The 18,889-nt window shown below is 37.6% G+C and overlaps 1 protein-coding gene across 1 annotated transcript in view; it reads right to left on the reverse strand.

Annotated features, from left to right (window-relative positions):
- Positions 1 to 16,938, reverse strand: part of LOC306854943 (ephrin type-B receptor 2-like) — a gene marked incomplete at its 5' end in the record, with an annotated part of 151,013 nt that extends 134,075 nt beyond the window's left edge. Inside the window, one exon of the mRNA XM_079393259.1 lies at positions 16,884 to 16,938. Within this exon, the coding sequence (XP_079249385.1) occupies positions 16,884 to 16,938 (55 nt within the window). The remainder of the gene's footprint in view (positions 1 to 16,883) is intronic.
- Positions 16,939 to 18,889: the final 1,951 nt, after the last annotated feature.

Raw genomic sequence — 18,889 nt, forward strand, 5'->3', positions numbered from 1 at the left:
CAACATTTACACAAGTAGCAGCATACTGAAACTTATGTTAATAAAATGCTGTCATCGAGGTCTTACATTGAACACGAGAGGAATTAATTTGTAAATATTTTCAAAGGCTTCAAAAGGTTTTTTAAAATTAAGTGGACGATGAGTGACAAGGAAAACTTTTAACCCCTGAAATGGTGAAACAAATGGGCAAACTTTCTGTTGCCAAAACGCATTAGTTGTAAGTTTTAAAATGCTTACTGTCTCACTGAAAATTACTGAAAAGCTTTTAGCATAGACCTAGCAAATGAAAACCATCGCCACACATGTAGAAGCCTCTCAATTACTCTTTACAAAGGGAGGTGTTTTTTCTGGACAAGAACCAAATAGCTGTGAGCATTGTGTTCTAAGAAATGAATCGAGATGCCAATATCCTTTCTGTGCTGAGGTGTATGAATGAGTCAGGGGCTCTCATGCAGTATTCATATCCTCTACAAAAGATTTCCTTGGCTGATAAATCTATTGCTATCTAGACATGGACAGGGTAATGTCTGAGTCTCATTTTCAATGGACAGCAGGGCAAAAGGGATTCCAGGGTGAGAGAGGAACCTGTTGATTTTGTTTTATGTTCTCTTCCTCCTTCGTGTAAAAGGCAGCGAGCCTGAAACAGAAACCAGACGCTGCCTGTTTGCCCATCAAAGAAAGACTGACAAAAACTAGACTGCTTTCTGTGAATCTACTGTGATAAAATCAGCATGGCTGTGAAAGGTAAATATATTCTATTTATAAAAATGTGGACCTATCATAGAATATTTTATTTAAAAAAAATTCAATATATATGTTAACTGTGATTATATCACACAATATTCTATGGGGTTGGGCTACTAATATAAATATATAAACTAATATAAGCTGAAGAAGAAGAAGAATGATTAATAACTATGTGTATAAATGACTGAAAACAATGCTAAATCATTGATTTAATTCTAATAGAAGACAGAATATAACACACAAAAAGACAAATAGCCCTGCCTGTCCAGACTAATTACTTTTTTTCTGAGGTAATTGTGAATTTTCATCTTTCCCATTAAGCATAACTTAATGAAAACATCTGAAAAAAAATGAAAATATGTAATTTGGTGATAAAGTGCAAGAGCCCTCCAACTCTTCATAAACAGGAGGACTGCGCTTCACATGCAGAAAAATCCTTTGGGCAGTTTCCTCTGGAGACCCCGGATGCCTCTGCATTATCTGACATAATGTGGGTTCTTTTGTTCCCCAGTGGAGTGGAGAAACACTATTATGACTATAGCGGTTGAAAACGTGTTGAATAATGCATGGCGAGTAAATTAATTCACGGGGTGCTTTGATCGAGCAGTGCGTGTTCTTACCACCCTTCCCTAGAGGAGGATTTCAACCCTGCGTCTAAACCTTTATCGGCAGGGAGGCCCTCTGCTGTTTTGCCTGACACACACACACACACACACACACACGAGAGAGCAGACAGGTTTGCCGTGGAGCCTGGATGATTGTCATTCTCCACCTGTAATCCTTCCCGACACACACGCAAACACAATTCTCTACAGCCACGACTGGGAATGTGGCAATTCCATAGGACGGATAGAGCCTGCCTTTTTTCCTTTCTTTCTTTCTTTAGTCCCCTCCTCTTTTTCCCTTTTCGCTCTCTCTCCTTTGTTTTGTGCAATTGCCTTTCTGGTTCGTTCGTCTGTCTGGCAGCTTTGACACATGGAAGGTGAGAGGAAACCTGAAGCACAAGACTCCCACATCTGGCCCCGGTCCCTCAAAGAGAACACATGTTCCATGATGGCCCTGGGCGAAATCATGTCTAACCGATGTCTTGAGCCAAAGCTCTTAAACCTTTTGGCACTGATGAGGTCTTAATACAAAGCAGAATGACAAGTAATGTTTCCTCCGCATTGATCTAGCCACATCGGCCTAGTCCTGTTAATATTTCACTCTTTACATAAGTAGAACGAGAACAAAAAAACAGGAGCAACGAAGCAGTTTCACTTAGATCTGTCTCCTGTTTCTCCTCCCTAGAAGACTGTATGTGAAAAAAGAGAGGGTGAAAAAGAGCTCGATTTTCAAAGAACAGAGAGTGGATAGAGACCCAACAATGGAGATTGAGGTGGCAGCTGAGTGCCCATCTTGGAGTGTAGTGGATTGTGTTGTCTAAGAGGTCACTGAGCATTGCCCTCCAGCTACACAACTCAAGTGAGGCAGCTTAAAACTCTTCTCTTCTCTCGGTTTCAAGGATTTGAAGATGTTGTCTAGAGGGTGCCAGCAGCAAACCAAAACAATCCAGGAAAAAAATCTAATGAGTAGATTCTTTGTGTTCACACCTGAAGCGGTTTTCACCTCTCGAGTGGAGTGTAAACCAGACCATTAAACAATAGTTTGCTCCCTGAATTTAGAAAAGACCAACCTTACGCTAGCTTCCCTGGGCTGCCAGCTTCCCATTGGAATGTTCTGTTAGAGTGTTTTGAACTTGCCAAAGGATAAAAAGGTTAAACATGGATCCATTAAGAGAAGCAGGGGTGCTGCCAACCAAGGTCTCCATCCATTATTCAAAAAACATGGCCTTCTGAAAGCAGGCATTATTTATGACGTGTAGCAGATCTATGCCAACACCATGTGCTTATCATCAAGTTCATTAGGAGTGATCTGAACCACTTGATGCCGCATGAGTTAAAGAAAATCAATTTGTATTCTGTGCATGCGTGTGCATGCCAGCATTTCTGACCTAGCTATGCTTTAGAGACAAAATTCCTGATAAATGCCTCCAGAAGCTGTATTGGAAAAACAAACTAATGTCCATCTAATGTCCTCAAAGGAAAAACAGTTTATAAAAAGGCTAAATAACATTGTTATTTACTTCTTAAAATGTAAAATAGTTTTTAAAGGCTAGGGTTACTCTGTTGACTTTCTACACGTGTTACTTTTTCCTTACTTCAGCCCCTAATGTGTCTATAATGATCAGATTATTCTGGAATGTTTGGCTCATTTTCTAATAGAATCGTTAAATAGCAAAACCTGGAACTTTATAGAAATGATACAGGTTTGTAAAAACTTTAATATTTTGCTTCAGACATTAAATGAACCAATCCACACAATGTGAAATCAATTCAGACACCAGAGAGTATTGTGAACAAACGTTTGTCTGGTCTGAAAACGTCTTTATTTAATAGTCTCGACTGATGACTTGGATGGAAGAACCTGAATGCAATTTACTGTTGGCAAGTAACAAGTGGCTGATAAAAATCGAAAATGACCCAATAAGTCACTTTCCTTCTAAAAAGGCTTTTTATAGAGTATTGCATCTTGGAAACAGTCTTGAGTACACAAACAGAGTACATTTGTGCAGTGAAGCACATGTTTGCTTTTAAAATGCGTATGAGAAGGGCTCATTGGCTTGAATGACTTCTAATGATTTTAGGCAGCAGTGTCTGATGCAGTATACTACACATGTTGAACACATGCAAAATAGTATCTAACCAATATATCTGACTAATGGGACATGTGTCTAGAGGGCTGCAAATACTACATGCAGAGAGATATTTAACTGCTTAATATAAAATGATGGACAGCTACTATATGCCAACTGTTGCATGCATGTCAGCCCGTCAATGTCAGTAAATTTATAGATTCAGCTAATGGTGATATTATAATGGCTGTCTGTGGTCAACAAAAGCTTAGGTGTAGATGAACAGCATTTTTATAAAAAAAAAATTGCAGACCTATACTTTAGTATGTGTTGCATGGCTTTTTCATTTCCAGTATTGTTTCAATAATGACTAATAAATAAGCAAATGTGGCCTAAAGATGCAGAGCTTTCTCAGGGGAAAAGTCTGAAGATGCCAGTGTTTAAAATTGTTGCCATTTGTTTTCACTGACTGAAGATGTTCCAGCAGTATGAGTAGGGCCGGGTGATTTTTCAGATTTTATCGATTAATTCAAATTTAATGTTTTCCCACAATTACATTTTTTATAAATCGAGGAATCGCGATTTTGAGTAGAAATATTACCAGGCGTTAGAATTAGACACTTTGACAATATGCCAATGATAACATAGTAAAGAGAAATGAACGATCCAACCGCATGTCAGCGCACGTAATTAACCGCTCACGTCGTTCTCTATTAGATCCTCAGTGCGGGCGCTATTCACACAGAACGTGCTTTTGTGTTGACAAAGATGCGAAGCGGGCAGTGGAATAGGACAAAATGCCAGAAGATGGGAGTGAACTTCTTTTAACTTGAGCGCCGCGTTTTTATAATGCTGTTTCATGCATGAGACACTGCAAGAGACGCGAGTGCAACAGTCAAACGCGTCCATGTTTACATAGAAAAAACAATGGAAAAGCAGCGCAATAAAAAACCTGTGAACAACTACAACTGTATGTCTGATATTTCATGTTTGCATCATGGTGACAGGCTGAAAGCTGTTGTTCATGGTTTTCACAGAACATTTATTGTTAATAGTTTTATACCTTCAGAAGTCAGAAAGAGCTGTATTACCAAGTATGTATGCACAAGGAATTTGACTTGAGCTTCCAGTGCAGAGGAAAGTGTGAATATAGTGCAAAGTGCAGCAGACATAGGAATTATGTTCCTATGCCCCCTTAAGTGTCATTTAAGTGGCATATGTTGGGGCAGTTTTAACTTGTCTGCAGGCTCTAAAGAATAGAAGTTATGCTTTAGACATCATTAAAGGTTTGTTTATTCCTAAGTATGAAGTTAATAGTGCAAGATAAATGTGCGGCTGCACACTAAAAATAAACCATATCTGCAACCAAAAAGAAAGCCTCCTTTTGTCAGTTCCCTTTCCATCACAGGCTTTTTACTTCATTGAACAATTTCTGAGCTGGGGCTTTCAGATTGATTTGTAAAGCAATAGGTTTAGACCACTGTATGAAATGAGCAGTCTGTATGAGGCAGTAACAAATTGGCAGACCATGGTAGAAAACGACAGATGCACAATCTGTTTGCTACCATTTTAAAAGCTTTTGAAAAGCATGGAGCCCATCAGTGTGCCAGCCATCTTGGCAAAGGGTTGAGGATACAAATCCAAAAAAGTTTAAAGGTGTCAAACATTATCAAAATGTAGATGTCAACGTCAATAATATGGCAGGTCTGGTGCTAGCTATCTAACAATTTTCAGCAATTAAAGAGCAAGCACATCAATCGTTTACTTAACATGTACAGGGAAGCACAATGAGCAATAATCGGTACAATAATTAGAGTCACCTGACCATATGTCAGATCCAGTTGAGGTGTGGCCTTGTGGTTCAAAGGCTAGCCGTGCCCTTGACCCGGTGTTCACACCTCATGCACTAATCCAACTTCAGGCCTCTCGTTTCTATACGCTCAGGCGAGACATGGTCTCCCAGTCTGATCCTGCAGGTGCTCCGGCAGCCATATATCACCACGCAACAGCCCGAGCCATATGGTCCCAACAAAGAGCGGTATGTTTCAGAAAAAAAAGTGGGCCCATTCTTCATCCCCGACAAGGGTTTTTTTGGAATAAGTGACCCTTCCAGCCCTATCACTCAAAATCCTAGCAGCACGTAGAGGAGAGGGACATTTAGGTAAAAACCCTGACATGTTCTGTGCCCAAACTGTGTAATAAAGAACGCGTTTTTCCAATCACTCTATGAAGCGGCCCCACTGATGAGAAAAAGCCCATCGAGGGACTCGTATGGTTACCGCATGCATGCAATGTGTCTGCCACACGTCACCGCAGGCCGCAGAGAGAGAGAGCAAATGTATCAAGAGGCAGCCCTGCAGTGGGACGACGCCTTCATTTCACCAAGTCTACAACGTGTGTTGAGTTTTGGGGGCGGTTCTTAATAATTCACTCTAAGCCCACCAGAAACATCAAATGCAGATTTATGTTCTCTTTAATCACTGGCTACTGTTTAATTTAGCTAATAATAAAAAATACCCCCAGACTGATTGATATAATACATAGTCCCTTTGCCAAAAGGGAGCACAAAGAAAAGCTCTGTTTCATATAAAAGACTTACTTGGACTAGTAAAATGGCACATGGCGAGAATTCAAAGGAAGAAGTTTTAAAGGGTGAGAATAATCTTAACAATGAGAGCCAAGGCTTAAAAGATCTAAACATATGACAGTCGAGTCAGCGTTAAGTCTCGTTCATCAAACGCAGAGCTGTATTTTCTCAATGTTTGACTCTGAAGGGTTTTGAACAAAGGAGAAATCAGGTCGCTCAATGTTGTAATTGATATGCCAGGCCACTCCTATGGGGACAGGGTATCATAAACAGGGGAAATTGGCTGGGCGGCATTGTTTATTTTCCTAGACTGATTAGGCACACTTGACTCATGATGAACAGTGCAAATGGCAGAGCTGTCTACAATGAAAAAACTGATAAAATCCACACTGAATCGATCCAATTTACCGATTATTCTATATGACCAGAGCGTAAAAGTCATCGCCCTGCAGTGTATTTGCACAATCACTGTGGTTGAGCGTGATGCTGATGGATTGTGGGTAATGCTTAGAACTGACAGCCTAGCTAAACCCATGCACATGACATCTTGTGTTAGTGTCAGATAAAAACGGCATTCAACATATGCAGTGTGAAAAATAACATTCTGCACATTAACTCCATCACATGACATTTTCATTTTCATAAAACCACCTCAGTCACATCCTCCTCTTCACATTTATTCCCTCGGGAGGCTGTATAGATTTCCCAGCTGCCTGCCTGGATGATCCATGATGATTATTATCTGAAAGGTAGAGTTGGTGGAAGGTATGGAAAATAGTCATCACTCTCTGCTATGCCACATATTGCGCTCCTGTTTCCGCAAGCAGTGTTACTTCATGGATACAGCGTTTCCAGACATTGTTTAACCAACCCCAGCAGACGCATATCAGTAACTTGACTAAAAGGAAAAATCTATATTAGACGGACACACTTCAAATAATAATAATATAAAAAAATAGGCAATGAGTTTTCTTTATCCTTTCCTTCTAGTTCTGAAGAGTTGATTCCAAAAGCTATTTTCCGATTAAATGTGTCAGTATTTGAAAATAGAAACAAAATGACCTCTCGTTGTTGAGGCCTCATATTTTCCACTGATAGTTGCTGCTGCACTCTAATTGATGGGTTGAAGCTCAAATAATGAGCTGTTTATCATTCTAAAGACATCTTTTATCCATATTTTCATGAAACGTCAAATGAATGTCTCTGAATAAATGAATGCTTATGAGGATCCAAAATTAACTTTTTACCACCCCAGTCAGTAAATGGGTGAATTGAGAAAATGCATGGCCATAAATATTTTTAAGTAGGCCATGAAACTGTTTTTAGCATAATTTCACAACAACACAGATAAAGGTATCACATAACTATAAACAAGATCAGCCACTCTCTGTCTGTCAAAAAAAAAATGAATTTGTCACACAAAAACATGAAGGCATGTGATTGTTTTCATTTTATCACTTGGTTTGGTGCAAGGAATACTCAGGATTTATCACCAGTTTTGGAGGAGAAAAAATGGCAATTTACTATTTTTATTTGCATTTGGTGCTCGTGGACCCTGACTGCAGGTATCCTTATGATTGTACGTAGGACAATATTTTGGAGGGTTCCAAAAGAAGGTTTCAATGTCTAGACACATTTATAAAGAAAAAAAAAGAAGCCTTAAAACCTCATTAATTGTATTGACCATCACATCCACCTGCTGCCCCTTGCTAAGCTCAACCCAACCACGGTGCTTAACGGAGATAATTCAGAGAACAGTTAAGGCAGTCCACCATGGGTCAGTGTCCACTAATTGGACTGCAGCTGCTTAACCCATAATACAACATAACATTGCCCTTCTGTTTCTGTGACCCCTGGCCCTGCCTTAAAACTTCTTGATCCCCTCACCTTCAATTCCAGCTTGGAATTTATTGTATTCTATTCTTTTCTAGTGACCGATGTGAGGTTTACCAATGTAATTGCTGTAAGGAAACATACAATTATATACAATTAATTAAACCTTCCACAATTCATAAACATTTAATTGTGCCATCAATTATGATGCTGTGATCTCGACTTCAAGTAAGAACAACAAAGGATCACAGACTTTCTGAAGGGTTCATATTACTTATGAATTAAAAGAAATACAACAGAGGATTACCCCGCCCGCCCTTTCCGAGTGCAGTCAAGTCACAGCTATGGGCCAAATCGCTCAATTATCTCTGCTAATTCCCTCGGTGCCAAGCTAATGCAATTATATGCAAACAAATAGCTCCATGGTAACACTTTTTCTCTGTGGCGCACTTCGCCTTTCAGCGACAGGTAATTTTGATTAGCCCGGCCTGTCAAAAACAGCCTGGGCATCCACTAGTGCAGAATTTCTAAACACAAGCGAAGGGAAGTCAAATAGCTGTATTTAATTTCAAATCGTACTTTATTAAGCAAAACAGGAAAGTGGCAATTGAACCCCCTACATATTATTTCAACATAATTCTGTCACCAGAGGGGTCGTAGCATGCAAACTTAGATTAGCCATGAAAAAGTCACAGGTGGCCTGGGAATGGAGTCCGGGTGTTAATCCTGTAAGGAGGAAGCTGACACATAGCCCAAAACTGCGTTTGTTCCAGCTCACATTGCACTGCCAAACCAGTCTGATTCTTGCGGAAAACAACCAAGTGAGAAGTGTAATTCAGCACTAGTGTGGAAGGAAAAGGCATCAAGGCAAAATACTGCGGTAGCAATCAATGAATGTTTATACTTAAGCAAATTGACCCAACTTGGCTGCTTATTCCCCTGCCTACAGTTCGATTGACCGGAATGCAGAGAATTCACAGTTTGTTTAATTACGAAAATAGCAGGAATTCACTTCTCAGAAATAGCCTCTCAACAAGTACAGTCCTCTGAGGCACAAAGACTGCAAGGCATCCATCATAGCATTCAGGAGTCTAAATTATGAAAAAACAAAAAAGCATCCTGTGGCTAACAGAGACCCTTGCACTCACTTCTGGGATGAGGAAGCTTTCCGCTTGTGAGTGCATGTTGTGACCCAGCCCTGTGCAATGGAAGAGTCAGCATCACAGTGGTCCAAGACCGTTGCTGCATTTGCCATTGACAAGAATGAAAGCAATAACATCAGGCTGAGTTATAACAGGACCATGGGTCACATCCCCAAGGAGTCAGTATAAGTCAAGCCATCAGCCACCCAGCCTGAGAGAGAGGATGTATGCAGTCAAAGCCTGGCATACACGTTGCGGCGGAAATGCCAGGAGATGTCAAGTGTGTGCAGCAGTTCAGGTGAATGTGGCTTCCCTTTGTGATGCAGATGAGGATGCAATCAACCTGCCTTTATCTCTGAAGACAGACTGTACTCTGGGAGACAGAGCAGCGCTGTGCCAGTTCAGAGGAATTGTGTTTGTCGAACGCCTTGATGGAAGGCAGATGTTTAATAGTGTGTGCGAACAAGGTCTGACCTCCTGCAAGAACACAACTGTCACTAACTTCAGCTCAGGAAGATTGTTCTAAAAGGGACAGTTCACCCAAAAATGAAAAGTGTCATCACTTACTTGTTTTTGCCTTTAACATCAAAAGAAAAATTAGTTCTTCCAGAAAATACTAACCACATCATCTAAGTATCATTACAATTTCATCACAGGTGCAGGCAGGATGATTCATTTTTTGTTTGTTCTCTCGCCCTAATTTTATAATTGACTACTTGCGTGAATGTGACATTGATCCAATATTCCAGCATCAAGCACATATCATTGCAGCTATCACAAATGTTATTAAAAAGTGGTTGATGTGGATACTAAATTTGTCAAAAAGTTTTGTGATTCCCAAAAATACCACTGGTCCTGTAACGGTGGTTAAAGAGGCCTTGCTTGCACAAGATGAGGTCTGGTTTTATGCAATTATGCTCCTTTAATTAGACCCTTAAGACAACCAGCCAACTGAAACCTAATTAGCTAAACTGCTCCCAGTGCCACAAGCCTAATGTACAGTAAAAATCACATTCAGCGGTCTATATGAACTGAACAAAAATCCATACTCCAACATCATAAATGTGACATCCAACACACTCCTGGTGGTGTTACAACATGCTTGAGGTCTAGGATCACTTGCAGGATGACGTGTATGACGGATGTTCATCCAAGACCACCTTTTAACTGGGTGTATTATTATGGCTACACAAACACAGAATGAACAATGGAAGCTCACATATGCATGAGTAATTGCATTGCTCACAGCTCTAAGGAGTAAAGGACTGCCTGCATATTTCATTTTGAATGTGTTTTGCAGAATGCTTAGTAAATTGCAGGAGACAGTTTGCTCTGCATCTGGTTACAGTAAAGATAAACGTTCTCACAAACTAGGCCAATGGGAATGAGAAAGAGCCATTCTGATCCACCAGTAAGCACTTAGACGTGATTAAATAGATTGATTAGGATGCATTAATCTATGCATGAACATAGATTAAATTATCTAAATATGCCGTGATTTAAATATGTTCTGTGTAAAGTCTCTCTAGCTCTGTCCTGAACCACGGCCTGAGCCTCATCTTGTACTGCAGATTGAAACAATTATCACCTCAAGGTAGAAACACAGCTATCATTTAGCTGTTTTAGAAAATCCCACATGATCTTCGTATTTTGTAGCATACAGGCCCTCATTTGTCCTCTCTCTACACTAACATTAGAGTCAGCCAAGCTCAGGTAATGGTCAAACTGCCATGTTATTGTTACGAGTAAAGGATATGGTTCTCCAGCTTTGAGATAATGTGTAAATAAGCACAGAAATAGATAAGTGTACAGAACATAATGTGAAACAAAGATATAAGTGATTTCATGTTTTTCCACACACATTGTAATTAAAGTTTGTTTAGAGCAAATATGTTAACTGCAATTTGCAAAAAATTTAAATCACAACAAAAGCAGCAGCCAGATACAATACAAAAAACGATTAGCAAAGAGCACACAAAGTCAAATTAAACATAATCAACTCTTATGGTTTTAAAACAAATCTTGAGTCATGCTGCAATACTTTACAGAAGCCTTTAGAGTATTTACATTTATTCATTTAGCAGATGGTTTTATCCAAAGCGACTTTGAGACAACAAGCAATTCATCATAAAGAGGCAAATAAACACAGGAAGTGTTTGTAGCACAAAGTTTCAGACATTGTTCAGATTAGTACAAGCTAGACATTTTTAAATGAGCATTAAAAGAAGAAACACAATATCGATCAATTCATTTTTCCCCTTTGATCTCTGGCACCAACTGGTTATTGTACATGGGTGGGGGGGAGATAATAAATATGGGCCACTTTCAAATGTGAATTTAAATGCAACATTATCTTACATTTCAATACTCATATATGTTTGTCATCATATTTTGCAATTGTAGTATGACAGGTTAGATTTGGTGTCAAATAATAAGGTTAAAGAAAAGTAAAAAAAAAAAATAAGGTTAGAGAATAAATGATGTTTTATTAACAAAGTTCGAGAGGAGCACGTCAGATACTTAGCCTAATTAACACAAGAGGCACACACTCAAGTTAATCAACGCACAGGTATAAATACAGCTGACATACCTCTATTCATTTGATGGTTAGTCAGCATCCCTCCACCACCTCTTCTCCACTCTTGAGTTCTTACCAGTATATGGGGGGGGGGGGTGGTACTCTGGGTTCGGGCCATTCCCGAACTCGGAGCCCTTCCCCAGGACAGCACGCCAATCACTCATTACTATACTTGCCAAATACACATTACCTTACTCGTGCTAATTATATGCAAGTGTGAACTCGTGAAATTTTAATTTCTGTTTGTCAATTAGTGTGGGTAGTCAGAGGAACCAAGATGAAGTTATCAATCTAATATCAAAGAACAAACTAGAATGCTAAGAAAAATAATGTCATATTCAGTAAAACATGGAAAACACTTTACAAAAAGGTTCCATTTGTTAACATTAATTAATAAGTTATCAACATAAACTAACAACAACAAAATACTTATAAAGCATTGATTATTCCAACATTTAAAATGAAAAGTTGTATGCATTAATGTTAGTTAATGGACCTAACATTATGGAAGCAACATGGACTAGCAATTAACAGCCGTAACTTTCACAAAGATTAATAAATACTGTAACAAAAGTATTGCTCATTGTTAGTTTAAAATTAATTCATTAAAAATAATTAAATTAATTCATAACAAATGGAACCTTATTGTAAAGTGTTAGCAAAAAGATATTTAGCAATATTCAATAACTACGAATCAGCCTAGTGTATAATTGGTGGAGTATTAAAATGGATGGAGGGAAAAATTGGTTGTATATCAAAATTTGGGATAATTAAAATTTCATTTTAAATGTAGACTATGATGCAAGGCCCAGTCTGAGCTTTGAAGGGATATAGATTTCTACTCCACTGGGAGTGTATGAGTCTTTCTCTGGATGGAGTGACATCACTTTTCGAACTGATCCAGAAGGGAGGAATATGGTAGAGAGCGCCTCTGATCCGCCTCTATAGGGAGTATAAAGGGAGTTTCCAGTGAGCATCAGAGTCACTCTCAAGCACTTGCAGAAAACTACCTGGACCTGACCAAAGTAACCCTATATTACAGGCAAATAAGTAGATAGTGTGAGATTCACTGCATGTGGATCACACCAATATGGTCAAATTTTGAAGAGGGGAGTAATGAGCATAATAAGTTCAGTAGTCATTACTAAAATGAATTTTCAATTTCTGCTAAATTGCCAGTCATAATTATATAGCAAGACAAGTTTAACTCTAACCAGGATGTTTTATTAAATAGATGGACTCAACTTAAACAAAAGTGAACTTCTTTGATAGGCTGACTGTCAACAGACTGTGAATTCCTTAAATTACTGAGTGCATAGGCAGTTGCCAAACACAAAAACTTAAAATACACAGCAAGTGCAGAACTGACACACTCATGAAACAAATACCTCCAAGTCCAACACTGTCAAAGATAGCATGCTGTGTCGAAAGCTGCTGGATTTCTGAAAAAAAAAGCCCATTTCCCATGAGTCTCTCTGCTATTCCAGACTTTCTGCATGGTCAAGGTAGCCCTCGGCCGTTCCCTCGAAATGTAACACCCGTCTCACTTGAGAAACAACTGGTACCAGCACTAATTGAGATTTTGCATGCAAAGTGACAATAGCCGGGCCCTGGGCAGCATGGATTAGACACTGAATGGAGGAGGATTCTTTGTGAACGCCACTGTGGAGGCTGGCGTGCAGACGAGCTCCCTGCATCTGCTCATTCAGCGGACTGAGAAAACACAGGATTGGGAGCAACCGCTCGCTTTACCTTCTATCTAATCCTGTTTCTGAACCTCTATCACCACCTCTCCACCCCACGCTCTGCCTTTTGTTACTCGCCCCAAAAACTGTAATGCTATGTGTCGGCTTACACTGCAGTGGCCCACACTCGGCGTACCGCTAGAAACAGACGGGACGCATTTACATTTGAAAGCAGATTATTCAAACTTGGCAGGCATTTCAAAGTGGAAGTGTTGATATGAGGGCTAAAATGTCTATGTTAACAAACAATAGCTTTAATTATCCCCCTCTCTGCTGTTTAGAGTGTTATGGAAATAGATTGTGAAAAGCTTAGCTGAAACAAACTTTGCACTAGCACAAAATGCTGAGCAAAAAAATATATATATCTGAGAAACAGCAGTATTTGTGTAACTTCAGAAATTCTGTATGATCAAATGAAATATTTTGATAGCTTTACAATGATAAACTGACCAATAAATTACAAAAAGCAGAAACTAAAGAAACGGAAAATATTCATATACACAAGTCATGAAAATAGTATTGTGATACTAGATTATCATCAAGGCCCTTATTAAAACCAGCTGTACAAGCTATTTGTACTCTTGAACAAAACAAGGTTGTAGATATTATGTGCAAACTTACTAAAGACAAATGTCTAAACATTTTCATTATGTTGGAGAGCATGTTAATATATAATCAGCATTCAGATATTTGTATACAGTATGGGAACAGGCGCAGCTGCATATGGGATGTCTCAAGATGAGAGAGAAGTCACATTGTATCATGACATTATGACAGCAAAATGGAATGCATGCTGGGAATATTGAAATAGCGAGGAATCTTTTGTACGACTGGTGTCCTACTTACAATAGATGCCAACTGTGACGTCGGTAACAAAATGCAGCTCCACCGCGTCCCTATAGATAACCTGATTAATAACATTTTAAAACCATCAAGCATTTCATTTATTTGTAAATCAAATAATGCAAATCCAGTGGATATAGTAAGAATTCATTTTCTAAATGTATTCGTTTAAAATCCTACACATAACATTGTGTCATTACACTGAACTGACTGAGACGCAAAGCACAAAAGGGGAAAAAGCCAAATCAGACCACTTTGAAATAGAGAAATGACACGAAATACATTTTTTACTAATCACTGAAGAGCCACAGGCACAATAACTAATATTAAATTACACTGTAACTTCAAACCTCTGCATAATGCAAGCGGGCATAAAAAAAAAAAAAAAAAAAATAGCCACTGAGGAAAACTTCAAAGTCTCTTAGACTGGCATAATCTTTTGATGTAAAACACAATGAAGAGCTGATCCATATTTTATGGTCACCTATCGGGAAAAATCTGTCTAAATTCACAAATGCAAATTTTGCAAATAAATGCACTTTATTAAAATACTAAAGGAGTTTCAGACTCAAGAGAAACAGAATCTTATATCTTGAGTGTCACTACGATGGCCATGCAACCTGTTTTAATTATGATATTTCACACAGACAAGTACACATAAATTAAACACAAGAGAACTTGCAGCAAAACGTGTTTGAGTTACCACATCACAACTTAAAATTACATGAGAATACACACTTAACGAGGAGAATAAATACTGTTGTATAAGGCTGTAAGATGACGTCGAATCTCACTATCCCATCTCCACTACTGCCTGCCATCACTTTGTTTTTAAGGTCGAGGCAGCGTTGACCTCTTTTTCAACTCTCTAATTTTTCATGTGTAAGCACAACACTTTAACACCATTGGCTGAAAAACTAGGGTGACAGTCAGAGGAAGAATGTGTATCGACCAATCACTCCTGAGTTTGCGATTAAGCGACCCATAAGGAAAAATAAAAAAATCTTGATTAGAGGGGGGAAAAAAGCATTAAGACATAATATTATGACTAATATTACATAAATTTACATACACACACACACATACAAACACACACACACACACACATATACTGTATACATACACACACCATCGTTAATTCTGGTGAGTGTGAAATATATATAGTTGCCAAAATCCACTCAATACAAAATATGGAAACTCAGTAGAAAACAACATAGAAAATCATCATTTATACTTTTATGTAGAATGAAGAATGAATGAAGAATGAATAGAAAAATACTGTATTATTTAGAATGTCATATAGAATGAAGTAATAAAAGCAACAGTCCCATTACAAAAAAAGAAAAAGGTCAAACAACCTTTTAGGACCATAAGTGCTCAATCAGAAAAATTATTTTAATTATTTTAATTCCTTCTTTGGCTTCTTCTGTTTATTTATTTTTATTATTATTATTATTATTATTATTATTAGAATTACTGTAAATATTACTCATTATTAAAAGCCTGCCACATTTCAATTTAAATTAAATTTGGCAGTGAAAATATTTCAACATTTTCCATGACAAGTCCATGAAAAAAATTTAACCTCTTTATTCAAGTGACATGATTAGTAAAATTCATATTCAAAACTATTTGAAATTGAAAAGCCAGTTCAACATAAATGTAAAAATGTATAATCATGTTTAAGCAGTTATGGTTTATACTGCTCATTATTTTTTAAAGAAAGATTTAACAACTGCAGTGCTGTTGAATGAGCTCTTATTTAATTAAAATATAGTATGCAAATGTATTAATTGTATTATGATTTTTTTTATTATTATTATTATTTTTGATCTACGCTGTTGTTAGCCTTACTATGTGTTGAGCATGCTAAATATCTGATAAAACCTTTAATCCAAAAACATAAATAAAATTACCTCGTTTTAAAATCTCCAGCCTAAATGTACAGATTTGTGTATGCCTATACTCATCCATTACATGACAATAAACTCAAGTATCATTAAACTTGAGAACAGCCACGAGAGGTTCCTGTAAAACCAGCAATGCCTACTTAAAATTCATTGAGCATAATTCACTGGACACAGACACTTCAAAGTGCTTGGGACTGGAAGTGTGGTCAGTAAGTGAGAATAAAGGACTGTATTTGGTTGTTTTGTAATTGTATGCTCACTGAAACCTGTTTCATTGTCCAACATGCTGAGTCCAGCATCACCATTTCAGCTCTGAATACCCGCTGTACAGAAGCTTAAAACAACACGTGACTGTGTTAAAGAAATATTAATAGAGGAAAAATATGGGTTTGGGTTTAATATTTCACCTCAGAAATGACTGAACAAATAAGGGGCGCGAATTTTGTGCATGGCTCGTGCACACACTCCGCGCGAGGGATAAAAAATAACCGTTTTAATGCTCCTACTGCATATTAAAATATGATAAATATATTATTTCTCCAACTCATAAAGTCATTTATCTGATGCTCGCCAAATAAATGCGTTTATGAGCCACCTGTGAGGATTTTACTAGGATATAGTTTGCCTGACAGAACAAGCCCTATCAAAGGAATACGTTCCTGTCAGGGAAAAAAAATCAAATTTTTCCGAGTCTCATTACACATTCGTTAATTAGCGAAAAACGGTTTCGTATCTTATTTCTTGGACGGCATTCAAAACTAACGTGCCGTGACCGTAAACTCTCAGGATGCTGGACTCGCAAAACACGGGGAGAAACGTCTTACCTTCAATAGCCAGGACCGAGGGTAGTGTCCATAAAATCCATAGGATATCCATCATTGATTTCTTAGGGGAGAAATTATATAAAGTCCAGACATTCAAATAAAATGTGCCCTGAAAGCCATTGATATCAGACGCTGGCGCAGACCGGCGGACTTCCACCTTCCGTTGAAAGAATACGATGCCATAAACACAACTAAAATCCTAAGCGAGTATGGACGAGACCAAATGAGTCAGACGAGGGGGGGACGGTGCTTAGGAGCTCCGCGTGAGATCGGCTGGAGGATGAATGTGCATAAGAAACATTGCTTTATAAATCAGAAAAACTGTTTTAAATATTATTTCAATGATAAGAATCGACCCGAGTCGATTTCCGTCGGACAGACTATAAAAGCGTCGAGCCAGCCAACCCGAAAGCGCAATTTTATTCGGTCCCACCTGTCAATCAATGCAAGAGAGTAACTATTCAGCCTTATCAGCGGATGCTTGGTTGAAAAATTGTGACAATTGGGAATACAGGGAGGTGTGAATTTAGACAGACTCTTAGATGATTTATACAGATTAATCGAAAATTATGTTGTTGTAATGGTAACGGAGTAGTCTGTCGCCTTCGTTTTTTCTGTTCACCACATTCTTCATAAAAAAGTAAAAGGTAAGCTGGCTTTTAAAATTACTGTGAAACGATGGGTATAAATAAATACCAGAAAGCGTATAAGTAAACATAGCTGCTTATTGTATAATTGTTTCTAAAGTATTTACGCTATCATGGTGCTTAATAATATATGTAAAAAAATAATAATAATAATAAAATATATATATATATATATATATATATATATATATATATATATATATATATATATATATATATATATATATATATATAAAATTCGTTAAAAAATAGAAATAGAAGCATCTTTCAATGTACAAACAAAATTGTCTGGCATTATGGGCATTTGAAACTTAGTTTTGAAGAGACACAGATGTTTTATATGTACACACTGAAGAGCAGAATGAGATACAATGTGTCTGGCAGCTGTGACCAACTCACTAGGCCTCATTTGCAATTTTAACAATGTGTGTGTCCAACAATATTTCAATGCTTTTGTGTATGTGCCTAGAACAACTAAAATGCAGTGCAAAAAGGTCAGTCAGAATAAGCTGATAAAAGTACAACAGGAAAGCAAAATGTTTATTTTTTATTCAAATGTCCTATATTTTTTATTTATGTTTTGTAATCTAGTTTATGGAAGTACAATATAATAAAGCAAATAAATTTGTCCCTAATGAAAATAAAAACAAAGAGATTTTCAGACATTGTAGCGGCTTTGTGTCTTTGTTCAAACAAGACATCTTGAGCATGAATTTAAATAGTTTCCTTTCAGCACCCGGGTGATAAAAAATAAATAAATAGATTATGAACCTAGAAACCTTGTAATGAATGAACCATGTTTTTATCCAATCACTTATTCCAGTGAAAACAGTGCATTATATTTGTTATGTGAATAATAATGATAATAATTTGTTACATTTATATAGCGTTTTTCTGGCTACTCAAAGCACTTTACATTGTAAGGGGGAATAATGGTGTATAAGTTAGACACCTGTTCATACTTTTCTACTCGCAACCTCAATTATAAAATAAACTATAATAAACTATTTGCAATTTAATAATATAAAATAAAGTAGCAGACTTTGTGTAAAAAGAAAGAAAGAAAGAAAGAAAGAAAGAAAGAATGAAAGAAAAAAGAAAGAAAGAAACAAAGAAAGAAAGAAAGTCCTGTGCTCTTTGGTATGTAGGGCTTTTTTTATTCTTCCCTACAGCTCAGTTGACTCTTGAAAATCTCTCAAAAGTCTGGACATAGAGTTACCTGATCCCAGCTGGTTGTACTACACATAGCTGTGTGCTGTTACAGAATGCCCGGCTTTACCAAGTAATTTGTTTGTTTGTGTGTGTGTGTGTGTGTGTGTGTGTGCGTGTGTGCGTGTGTGTGTGCGTGTGTGTGTGCAT

The sequence above is a fragment of the Barbus barbus genome (assembly GCF_936440315.1).
Source record: "Barbus barbus genome assembly, chromosome: 35".
Classification (NCBI taxonomy): domain Eukaryota; kingdom Metazoa; phylum Chordata; class Actinopteri; order Cypriniformes; family Cyprinidae; genus Barbus; species Barbus barbus.